General features: G+C 43.3%; 1 protein-coding gene across 7 annotated transcripts in view; it reads left to right on the top strand.

The window, feature by feature from the left end:
* nfixb (nuclear factor I/Xb) overlaps positions 1 to 12505 on the top strand; it is a 440781-nt gene that overhangs the window by 301990 nt on the left and 126286 nt on the right. For all 7 annotated transcript variants that reach the window (XM_043694872.1, XM_043694870.1, XM_043694869.1 and 4 more), the window contains one exon: positions 7247 to 7309. In XM_043694872.1, coding sequence (XP_043550807.1) covers positions 7247 to 7309 — 63 coding nt within the window. The remainder of the gene's footprint in view (positions 1 to 7246; positions 7310 to 12505) is intronic.

Genomic DNA, 12505 nt, shown 5'->3' with positions numbered 1-12505 from the left:
AGAGGTTATGAGATATCTTAGATTAGATTACTTACAGTGTGGAAACAGGCCCTTCGGCCCAACAAGTCCACACCGACCCGCCGAAGCGCAACCCACCCATTCCCCCACATTTACCCCTTACCTAACACTACGGGCAATTTAGCATGGCCAATTCGCTTGACCTGCACATCTTTGGACTGTGGGAGGAAACCGGAGCACCCGGAGGAAACCCACGCAGACACGGGGAGAACGTGCAAACTCCACACAGTCAGTCGCCTGAGGCGGGAATTGAACCCGGGTCTCTGGCGCTGTGAGGCAGCAGTGCTAACCACTGTACCACCGTGCCGCCCACGATCTTCTACGATGTCTGTCAATTCGTTTTTTTAAAACAATCTTTCCTCCTCTATTTTCCCAGTCCACTTTAGCCATTTCGTCTTCATTTCCTTATAATTATCTTTATTTAGGTTGGAGATCCCAGTTGTGGATTCACATTACTCACCCTCAAATTGAATGTGAAATCCTATCATGTTGTGATCACTCTTTCCTAGAGGATCCTTTACTATGAGATCATATATTATTTTTGTCTCACTACACATTTCTAGTTCTAAAATAGTCTGTTTCCTTATTGGTTCTAGAATGTATTGTTCTGAGAGACTGATCCAAATAGCCTTTATGAACTCATCCTTAGGCTACCTTTATCATTTTGATTTGTCAAGTCTATACAAAGATGAAAATCTTCCATGATATTGCAATGCCTTTCCTAGAAGTCCCTGTTATTGTTTTGATTCAGACTCTGTCCTACAGTATTGCTACCTGTCAAGGGATTAGATTAGATTAGTTACAGTGTGGAAATAGGCCCTTTGGCCTAACAAGTCCACACCGACCCGCCGAAGCGCAACCCACCCAGACCCATTCTCCTACATTTACCCCTTCATCTAACACCACGGGCAATTTAGCATGGCCAATTCACCTAACCTGCATATTTTTGGACTGTGGGAGGAAACCGGAGCATCCGGAAGAAACCCACGCAGACACGGGGAGAATGTACAAACTCCACACAGTCAGTCGCCTGAGGCGGGAATTGAACCCGGGTCTCTGACGCTGTGAGGCAACAGTGCTAACCACAGTGCCACCGTGCCACCCATTTGGGATCTATAAACCAGTCCCATTTTTTTCCTTTGCTGTTTAAGCTATCCCAACTTGATTTTGCATTTTGACCTCCCAAGACAAGATCATTTCCCACATATGTACTTGTCACATCCTTGTTAACAGAGCTGCCCCACCTTGTATTCTTTTTGTACATGATTCTAAATTGTCAAATACCGATGAATATGTAGTCCCAGCCATCTGCACTTTGCAACCTTGTCTCTGTAATGTCTATTGAATCATACTCATCTATTTGTATTTGCACTATCAATAAATCAATCTTGTTATGGTACTGTAGTGGAACAGGTAAAAAGATTTGAATTTTTAAAATCATATTTCCCTTCTCTTATGCTTGTTCGCTCTGCCTCCTCCTGTCATACACTGGTTATCATTGCATGTAGTTAATCGATAACATGATGGTTGTTTTCTTGTGCAACCCCGTGTTATAGAAAAATCGCGCTTTAGAAACAGTGCTTAAAGTGTTGGCAATGTAATCATGTTACAGCCAACACACGTTATAAAAGTTCACGCTTTAGAAACAGTGTCCCCAATTCGTCAATTGTGTTATAGTGAATTTGTGTTAACGAAACGCGCATTATAGCAGAACAACCTGCAGATGCATTGCTATCCTGCACTGATGCTTTGATGCTTTCGCTTTCACACTGTGAATCTCCCCTTGTAACTTAGTTAAAGTCCTTTCTGTGATGCTAGTTCCACAGTTCAGCTTTCTCAACGTTTCAGCTTCCTTTTACCCCATGACTGGTATCTGTGCCTCATGGGTCAAAACCCATTTCTCCCACATTGAATTTTTGAGACGTGGGTTCAGCTCCCCAACCTGGTCAGCCTGTGCCAATTTGCTCATTGCTCCCCTCATAATCCAGAGGTGGTTACCTTTGTAATGATCTGCTTTTTTAAATTTAGTGCCTGTTTAATTTCTCATCTGAACGTCAGTGTTCTTGACAGTGTGGCACTTTGTCAGTGCCTGACTGGATTTTGTGGTCAAACCCTTGAGAGTAGGACTTCAACCATCTCACCACTCTTAAACCATTCTGACTGAAAAACACGAATGCTAAAATGCAGATAAGAAGCTCTCCGTCTGCAAGAGGAAAATGGAACAGCACATTATTCTCCCTCTCCCATTGGTAATTGTGTCGCATCTGAAAACTCTTCTTACATTAATCCTTTTCCCTTTTCTTCCTATGAAACATCCCCTTTCACTGAATTCATCAGACACAAATGGCAGATTGCTTTGGGGAAAAAAACTAAGCAAAAACTGGCGGCAGAGTACAGTTTGGAAAATATTTTCCAAAAGTCTGTAAGAAAAAAAATGCACTACAGTTAAAGCTTTGCAGATTTTTATTTCAGTCGACTTGTAATGATTAAATCCAATTCTGTGTCAGATTACCCACTTTGGGACCTACTATTATATAACCTGATATAGGCGGTGACATGGGAATTACAAAAAGTCTCTGTGATCTGAATTGTATCTTACACCAGCGTTGTTGAAATGCAGAATGCTGCTGTTTTTCTCATCAGTAGTCAGTATTTATGGCTGATTGATTGGGGAAATAGTGTACATCGGTAGCTAGATTCCTGATGGGGCTCTTTCTGCTGCTTCCCCTCCTTCACCTCTCCTCCCACACTAGCTTCGACCCAGCTTTAGGCTATTGCTGTTGTGCTAGGCACTGACAAGCCTAGTGGTAAGCCGAAGCTTTCAGCACTGTTCACTATTAGTTTAGCTATGGCTTAACTTTACCTTAGAGAATGAGAAGGTCATAGTTTTAGGCCAAAGGATGATAGATTAAAAACAGAGATGAGGGGAAATTACTTCTCTTAAAGGCTTATGAGTCTATGCAATTCACTTCCCAAGAATATAGTGGATGGTGGAATACTGAATAAATTTAAGGAGGAGATGGACAGATTTTGAATTAGTAATGGGTTGAAGGGTTATGGGGAGTGGGCAGGAAAGTGGATTTGAGGCCAAGATGAGACCAGCCATGTTTGTATTGAATGATGGAGAGCCCTGAGGGGCTGAATGGCCTACTCCTGCACCCAGTTCCTTTTGTAAGCTCCTTCTTTCAAACACATCTGTTAGAACAGGGCGTCATGAATCTCCGAAATGTGCTCTTCCTTCCTTTTCCTCCCCTCAGTTGCTCTCCTCTCAGTTGAGCCAATTGATTTAAGTCCTGCAGACTCTTTTGTTCTCTTGGAAGGTGTGACTGTGTTTGGGGTGTACCTCTGCATCTCCCAGGAGCTCCCGAATGACCCTCCCCCACCCAATATGCTGTCTGCTGATCATCTAATGTGAGCCAAGGCAGTGAGGATGAACACTCCAGTAAAAGTAAAATACTTCAGATGCCAGAAATCCCAAGTAAAAACAGACAATGCTGGAGAAACTCAGCAGGCCCGGCAGCCTCTGTAGAGAGAGAAGTAGAGTGAATGGTTTGAACCCATGTTTCCTCTGAATATTAAGCTGTTCCTCCAGATTGCTTGTCCTGATATTGCCACTCCGGCAGACAAACCCCAACCCAAACTGCTCCCGCTGCTCAAATTCTAGTTATCCTGAGTGACTGGAGCATTTCTGCCCTGCGTTTTAGGGTTGACTAAGTGGGTTGTTCGTCAATGGACAGGTAGCTCTCATACTTCCGATTGTTAGTTTCAGATTTCCATCATCCACAGCATTTTGATTTTATTCAAACACTCACTGCATATCGGACTGACAGAAATTAGTTATATGCTCCTTCCACCCGGTTCGTGCCCTGCTAGGTGCTGATTTAATGGTAATGTCACTGGGTCTAATTATCCAGGGACATGGTTGTAGGGCATTTAAATCCCAATGTAGGAGCTCAATGATTGAATTCAATTAATAAAACTGGAAATGAATGCTAGTCTCAGATTATTATAAAACCAATCTGGATAAGGAGGAAGCTTTCTTGGTCTACAATGTAACTGAATCTGAATTGCATTGGCAAGTCACTTAATCCAAAGGAAATTAGGGACGGACAGCAACTTATGTCCTTGCCAGTGGTAGAATCGTTACAGTGCAAAAGGAGGCCATTCAGCCCATTGTACCTGCTCCAGTTGTATTCCTTGGTGGCAAACTCCTGCCTTTTTCACACATCCCTGTATGCCATTTCTTATCCACTTCCCATGAAAGAAAAAATGATTTTAAAAGAAGTGGTTAAGGACAGCGATGGGTTTTGCTGCCACATTCTGCTCTGTCGAGAGGCTGAGTGGACTCAGGAACTAGAATTGACCGTCCTGACACAAAACCTGAACTCTTAACTCCTGGTGACGTCTTCTCCAAACCTACTGCTCCAGCTCATTTGGGTACGAAAGTAGATGTCTTACACATCCTGTAAACAGACGAAGCAATGTAAACTGAACTTAAAAGTGGGAATTATCACTGAGGGAAAAGGGAAAAAGAAAAATGAGGCCCTTTTGTCAACTGTCTGCAACCAAGAACATCTGCAATAAGTCAAACCAACAGACACGTTAATCAGTGTCCCTTTTTTTTAACATTCCTAAGGAAATGCATCTAAAGTTTCTGTGTTGCCCAACCCACATTAGGTTACAACTGCTTGCAGCATGATAGTATATATTACCAGTCACCAGTCACACCCTAAAGGGCAAAGAAGCCGCTCTATTTACATACAGTTCATATTTTGATAAACAAAGCAAAGAATGCATTCAACAGCTATTGCAGCTAGGATCGAAAGTCTGTTGGGATTGTCCCACAGTGTGCCTGCAGAAAAATCTCTACTCTGCACAGATTTCAAAAATAATTCCCGATGGAGCTCCAGTGGCTTTCATTCTGTGTAGTCTACAGCATGGTTCAGATATCTGACTATTCCCCTGGTTTAGAAATTGCCCATGGGAAGTAGCTCCCATAGTGACAGACCATGAATTCAAGAGGCCAGGCCGAGGGTAATAGTGACTATGTTTATTGCCAATTTCGGGCTGAGAATTGTAACACTTTTGCACTTCAAGTGTCATTTCTCCCTTCATCCATGTTATCACTGAAGGACCATCACTCCTTTGCTCATTGACTGATCCAGGATCCCAGTCAAATCCCATTCTCCCATCACCCCTGTGTTCACTGACACACACAGAGTTCTAGTCAAAGCCCATTCCCCATTAACCCAGTGCTCACTGACTCACACAGAGTCCCAGTCAAATCCCATTCCCCATCACCCCTGCGCTCAATGACGTACACTGAGTCCCAGTCAAATCCCATTTTCCATTACTCCTGTGCTACTGACCCACCCTGATTCTGTTAAGCGATGACTTAATTTTAAAGGTCATGCCCTTGTTATTGAATCCTTCCATGGTTTCACCTTGCCTCCCTCCCATATCCCTGTGATCCCTCCCAACTCCACACTACTCTGATATCTCTTTGCTACCCTGATTCTGACCTCACGTCGCTCTGTGATTTAATCATTGCACCTTTGGAATGGCTGTTCCTTCAATTGCTTTGAGCCACTACTCTTGAATTCTCTACTTAAATATCTCTGCCTCTTTACCTCACTTTTTCCCTTTGAGACACGACTTCTTTGACCGAACTTTTTGCCATCAGACCCAATCTCTTGTGTGTTATGGTGTCCTACAATGGTTTATGGGCACGCCTGTGAAATTCCGTGGAGTTTCACAACTTTAAAGGGAAAATGAAGAAGATTCGGAGGTAACCTTATTGAAATGTATCCTGTTGAGGGTGTTTCCTGTTCTGGGGGACAGCACAAATAAGAGGTGTCCCAATAAGACAGAGGCATGGAAGAATGTTTTTTCCAAAGTTGATCACTCAGTGTAATTCTGTTCCCATTGAAGGAGCAGGGTCTGCGTCATTGAACTTATCCAAGGTGGAGTTGGATAGATTTTTAACAGGTGTCAGAGTCAAAGATTATGGGGGAATGGTGTGGTGGGGTAGGGTGGGAGGGTGTGGCAGGGGGCAGGAGAATCACATCGAAGCACACAACCACATTAGTCATATTCTTATTGAGTGACTGTAGTACTAAATAGCCTCCTTGTGCCTAATGCCTATGTTACTATACTATATTGATGCTACTTGCTGGTGTAAGACTAATACACATCCTCTGAAAAGGAGCAATATAGAAAATTAGGGTTTCTACCCAGCCTACTTCATCTTCACCATTGACGTCTTGGCCTAAATGGCTTTTCTTGTGTTGGCAACTACACTTTGCTGATCCACTGATCCTGGAGGTTTGGCCTTGTTCCATTAGATTAACTCCTGCCATTCTCCACCATTTCCCACCTTGATGCCCTTACAATTCCCAATTTTGTATCCCTCATTATCCATGGATTCACCATCATCTTCAACAGGAGCATATCCAGAGATGTCAGCTCTTTATATCAAAGCATAGCACTATCCTTGAGTGGGAGAAAGGGAAGAATAAAAAAACCCAGCAATACTGGACCTGTGAAAGATGATGTCTGGTAATGAAGTCCCAAAAATGGAGGCTACGGAGGTGCCTAAAGTGTAGACTCTGTGAAAGATGTCAGACATGAAATTCTAACCCTTTCAATAAACTAAGGTGGCATAAAACCATTTCTAAAATAAAGGGATTTGTGAAAGGTACTTAAGATGTAGGGATACTCAATTATTTATGCATTCAATGGGCACTGTGACTAGCGGACAATCATCTGTGCAAAGCAACTCCTCAGGATTAAATAATGAAGCTTGTACTGTCAAGTGGTTGTCTTGGAAATTTTATTCTGTTGTACCCGATGACCATAATTTTTTGCCATAGTCTTCCTTCTGTGGGATTGTTGGTATAGCCACTAGTTTTCCTTGGAAGAGTCGATGTCAGTGTGGTTCAGACAAATCTCTCAGCTTTTATTGGTCAATGGACCTTTTTCTCATTTCATATGTTTGTTTTGAGTGGGTGAATGTATTTGGCAAGATGGACTGTCTTTCTAGATCACTTATGGCCCCAAGCCTTAGCCTCAAGTATTGATGATGATTGTGCAGCTATCGTCCAGTGTCAGAAGTCACTGTCTCCACTGGGTACAGGCGACTCTGGGGTTTGAGCACCTCAATGTTTGGTTGAACGAAAGACAAAGAGAATCTCCCAGTGCTGATTACCCATCTCTTTTTATCTCACAGAGTCAGGACAATCTGAAAGCTCGAACCAGCAAGGAGACGCAGATGTCAAACCACCACCCAATGGTAAAGATCGCCGTTTACACACTGCTCAGAGTGAATCTCTGGTGGGTGGGAGTGGGAAGGGGAGGTGGGCACAGCTGGCAGGTAGCAAGTCTGGGCACCTCAGGTTTGGGAACTGTTCGACAACTCCTTGAACAGGTATTAAGGAATGGCAGCAGTACACTGGTGGTGTCAGAGGTAGCGGAAGCAGAAACTATAGAAACATAGCAAATAGGAGCAGGAGTAGGCCTTTCAGCCCTTCGAGCTTGCTCCGCCATTCAATAAGATCATGGCTGACCATCCAACGCAGTACTCTGTTCCAACTTTCACCCCATACCCTTTGATCCCTTTAGTCCTATGAACTATATCTAACTCCTTCTTGAAAACATTCAACATTTTGGCCTCAATCATTTTCAGTTGCAGAGAATTGCACAGGCTCACATCTCCCCGGATGAAGAGATTTCTCCTCATCGCAATCCTAAATGGCTACTCTATATCCTTAGACTGTGACCTCTGGTGCTGAACTCCCTGGCCATCGAGAACATCTTTTCTGTGTTTACACTGTCCCATTCAGTTAGAATTGTATAGGTTTCTATGAGACATTCCCCCTCATTCTTCTAAATTCCAGTGAATATAGGATCCAGTCTCTCCTCATAAAGCCCCACCATCCCAGGAATCAGACTGGTAAAAGTTTAATGCACTCCCTCCACAGCTAGAACATCCTTCTTCAAATAAGGAGACCTAACCTGAAAACAGTACTCAAGACGTGGTCTCACTAAGGACCTGTATAATTACATTAAGACATCCCTAGTCCTGTACTTGAATCCTTTCACTATGAGGGCCAACATACCAGTTACCTTCTTCACCTTCTGCTGCACCTGCACACTCACATTTAGTGGCTGGTGTTTGAGGATACCCAGGTATGATACCTCTCCCTTGTCCAACCTAAATCTAACCATTACATTTTCTGAACATTTGTAGAAAAGTCAGTTGTTGCAATGCTCCTTGCCATATGAAAAATAAGAGGTAGCAATCGATTGTCTCACAACAGTCTCCAGACTCTGCTCATCCCCTAAAGCCATGGTGTGTCCAGAGATCAGCGGAAAATCAGAGATGAAGAGCAGCCAGGTTTGGGAAGGATAATATAAATCTATGAAATGACTCTCTGACTGCTCCATCTTTAGATGGCAGGAAGCAATCCAGGAACTGCTCTGTTCCAATCTGTCTTGAAGCAATTCAAAGTATCTTGCGCACCAGCTACTGGTTCTAAAGGTCCATTGTTCTTCTGATAATCTCACCCTAACCCAAGGCCAGACCTTGTGCAACTCCGCATTGCCACATCCTGGTCCTGTGACACCTAACTGCTAACAATTCAGATGCAGGCTAGTTCCTTCACTGATTGAGAAACATCAGTTAAATCCCTCCTTGCCCTTAGGTGTTGAATCCCAGCTCTTCTAGCCCAATCTGTTCACGCTCGATGCTTCAGACTAGTAATTATTAAATGACTTTCCTCTAGACTTGGTCCAAATCGCTTGGAGATCTGTCAGGTCATCCAATGTCCCCTGCAGTCCAGGTCTAGACTTATTTTTACAACTGTGTCAGACAACTGGAAAGTACACATGATGTGTTGTGTGTTGCGCAGGGTATTGGTGGTTTCAGTAGCTTTTTACATTGAAATGCTCAGAGAATGATTACTACTCTAACACCAACTGGTAAACACTGTGTAATACATCCACTCCAGCCAAGTCCACACAGAATGTAACTGGGGCACAAATAAAGAGTGGCCAACTTTCAGCTTTATTTTTCATATTTTGCAATCTTAGGGCATCTACTCTTGACAAAAGTCAATTGAAATGAGAAAAGGCTACTTAACCCACCGAGCATGTTTAGTCCTGTGGGTGCTGATATTTCCAAATTGGCCCTGGTAAACTGTAGAAAGCTGGAGACTCAAAGAAATGTTGACAGTGGCTGAAGCTCTGTTTCCCAATTATTTGAATGTAGTCTTATCTTCTAGCCTTTATATCTGGTGTAACCTCAGATTATTGCTTTTTCCTGTTTACTCTCCCTGTCCCGTTCACTGCCTAGATGGATGTTAGTGATTCCACTGCTTTTTCAAAGAAACGCTGAAGGGATTTCTCACGGCAACTAAATCAATGTTCCTGCCTCAACCAACATTTCCCAAAATCACAAGAACTACCCATCCATTTCCTTGTTTTCTGATGAATGTTATTAGTGCAGAATAGTGAAAAATGCAATTCCTGTGTTTCTAAGTCATTCTCCTGTTGGAAGTGTATTGAGATGTTTTGAAATGATAAGATGATTCCTGAGCATAAGTATAGCCATATCCTTTAGCTTACCATCTTTTCTTATTTGATTAATGGACAGGTTGTGAAAGGAGAGTCAAGTTGGAAGATCAGTCACGATCTTATCAAATGGTAGAGCAAGGTCGAGGGGCCATTTGGTCTAATTCTGCTCCTATGTTCCAAGGACTCTGTAAGTCTGAGTATTAGCCAAGGGCAATGGGAGCTCCTCATTAGCGGATGACAAGAAAGCCACAAGTTGGCAGGAAAAGTAGTGTTTTTAGCAGATGTTTTAATCTTTCTGGGGAAGGTTAAGATTTATTGAGTTTTTTTTACTCATTCTTGGGTGTGGGCCATTCTTTATTGACCATCCTTCATTGTGCTTGAGGAAGTGGTGGTGAACTGCCTTTTTGAACCACTGCAGTCTATGTTGTGTAAGTAGATCCACAATTCCACTGGGAAAGGGATTTCCAAGATTTTGTCCCACTGACACTGAAGGAACAACGACATATTTCCAAGTCAGGATGGTGAACAGCTTGGAGGGGAGCTTGTAGGTTGATGGTGTTCCCATGTTTCTGCTGCCTTTGTCCTTCTGGGGTTAGAGTTTGTGTGTTTTGAATATCCTGTCTAACAAGCTTTGCTGAATTTCTGCAACACATTTTGCAGATGATATCTACTGCTGCTACTGTGTGTCAGTGATGAAGGGACTGAATGTTGAAGGTGTTAGATGTGGTGCCAGTGAAGCAGGTTGCTTTGTCCTGGATGGTGTCAAGCTTCTTGAGTATTGTTGGAGCTGCACTCATCCAGGCAAGTGGGGAGTATTCCATCACATTCCTGACTTGCGTCTTGTAGATGGCGGACAGGCTTTAGGGAGTTGCTAACTGAGTCTGGAACAGGTTTTGCAATAGGAATGAGGTGATGATAAATGGTCAGTGCACGACAGAGACCATTAGTGGGAGTTTGCTGTTCCAACATGTCAACAGTGAACACATTTCAAAGGCACTTTATCAGGTGGAGGCTCAAAAACACGGGTTCTGACTTTCATATTTCATTCCACCACCTATAATTCCCAGGACGATGTAACTCAGTGATGATTCAGAGCAAAAACTCCAACTCTGTAGAGGCTATAATCAGAGTTATAGCCCTTCCACACTGCTCAGAGTCTTAGGGAGTGTGGAATCATTGTGCTCTGCAGAACTGTTGAATCCACTATCATTACAACCCACGATTCTGTCAGTGAGACAGTAGGTGAAAATACAAAATTTTTTTGTTGGTACAGGAGATCAAAAGCAGCATGTCCTGGCTTTTCAAAATGCCGAAAGGCATGGCTGATGTGATTATACAGTTAACCATTTCAATTCCATGGTACGGCAGAACTAAAAGATGGAAGCACAAAATTAGCAATCATGTTGCTGGGGATTGGTCATTTGAAGCTAAGGGGCAATTTTTTCACGCAGAGGGTGGTGCATGTATGGAATGAGCTGCCGGAGGAAGTGGTGAAGGCTGGTACAATTACAGTATTTAAAAGGCATGTGGATGTGTATATGAATAGGAAGGGTTTAGAGGGATGTGGACCAAATGCTGGCAAATGGGGCTAGATTGACTTAGGATATCTGATTGGCATGGACAAGTTGGACTGAAGGGTCTGTTTCTGTGCTGTATATCTCTATTACTCTCTATGACTCTATGTCAACTCCCAAGGGTCAGTGCAGCAGGCTCCCATCGAGAGTTGTTACCACTGTCACAGTGAAACTCCTGTTACATAAAAGGATAAATCAGTACAGTGACCAGATCATTAAAAAAAAATCTGGCCCTCCAGTACCCTTTAGGGAAGGAAGCTAGACTATTAGTCCAGACACCCAGGTCATGTGCTGGAGCCCTGGCATGACTGATGGTGCAATTTGAATTGAATGCACAAAATCTGGAATTGATCATGAAACTATTGCCGATATTCCAAAAATCTATCTGGCTCATCAATGTCCTTTGAGGCAGAAAATCTGCCGTCTGTACTTGGTGTGGTCTATATGTGACTCCAGGCCCACAGCTAATGTGGTTGACTCTTAATTGCCCTCTGAAGTATTCAGCTGTATTCAAGCAGGTGACTCACCACCACCATCATCTAAAGAGCAGGTAGGGATGGCCAACAAATGTTGGCCCAGCCAGTGATGCCCATACCCAGGGATTGAATGAGGTACAACTCTACAGTAGGTATTATGGTACTTCCATCCATGGAATGCAGTAGGCTGAAGTTGTTGGAAACGGAGACCAAAGACCAGGAGTTAATCTAATAGAGAACACTTAGCCATTGAACTGAGGAAACTGACCATAGATGGCAACTTTTGACAGTCAATATGATTCAAGGGAGAGAAAGGTAGATGCACATTTTGAGTCCCTTATTATACAAGTATCCTTCACGACCTTTTGCTTGGGTTTATCTACTCTGTTTGACACATACTGGCAGGAAAACCCTTTTCCAAGTCTCTTTTCACCTCTGACCTGCCCTACATCCATAGTTCAAGCACCTAAAACAACCTCATCCCTGAAATACCTCCACAGAGGCTGGTATCCTGTCACCAAGTCACCCTTTATTTATCCAGCTCCCTCAGAGCCAGCTGTCAGAGTGAGCAGAAAGTCTGACACTCCTGTACTTATCTGACAGCCAAGGTTCTCTGATGGGACCAGATTAACAGCCCAAATCTGGGAATTCATTCTGTGATGTCCACCTGGCTGACTTTGTTACAATCACTGCATCTACTTCCTCTAACTCTGCCTTGGATACAAGCAGTGTGTAACACACAGTAGCTCACCTCTTGCACCTGGAGAGTCTCGGAAGAAATTCATTCTCCCCTTCAGCCAGCATGGGCGTTGAGGTAGTGTTATCCCCTGTGTCCATCTCAGATTCCGAGGTATCTTCAACATT

This window comes from Chiloscyllium plagiosum, chromosome 8 (assembly GCF_004010195.1).
Source record: "Chiloscyllium plagiosum isolate BGI_BamShark_2017 chromosome 8, ASM401019v2, whole genome shotgun sequence".
In the NCBI taxonomy this organism is placed as follows: Eukaryota; Metazoa; Chordata; class Chondrichthyes; order Orectolobiformes; family Hemiscylliidae; genus Chiloscyllium; species Chiloscyllium plagiosum.
This window is presented reverse-complemented; position numbering and strand designations above follow the sequence as displayed.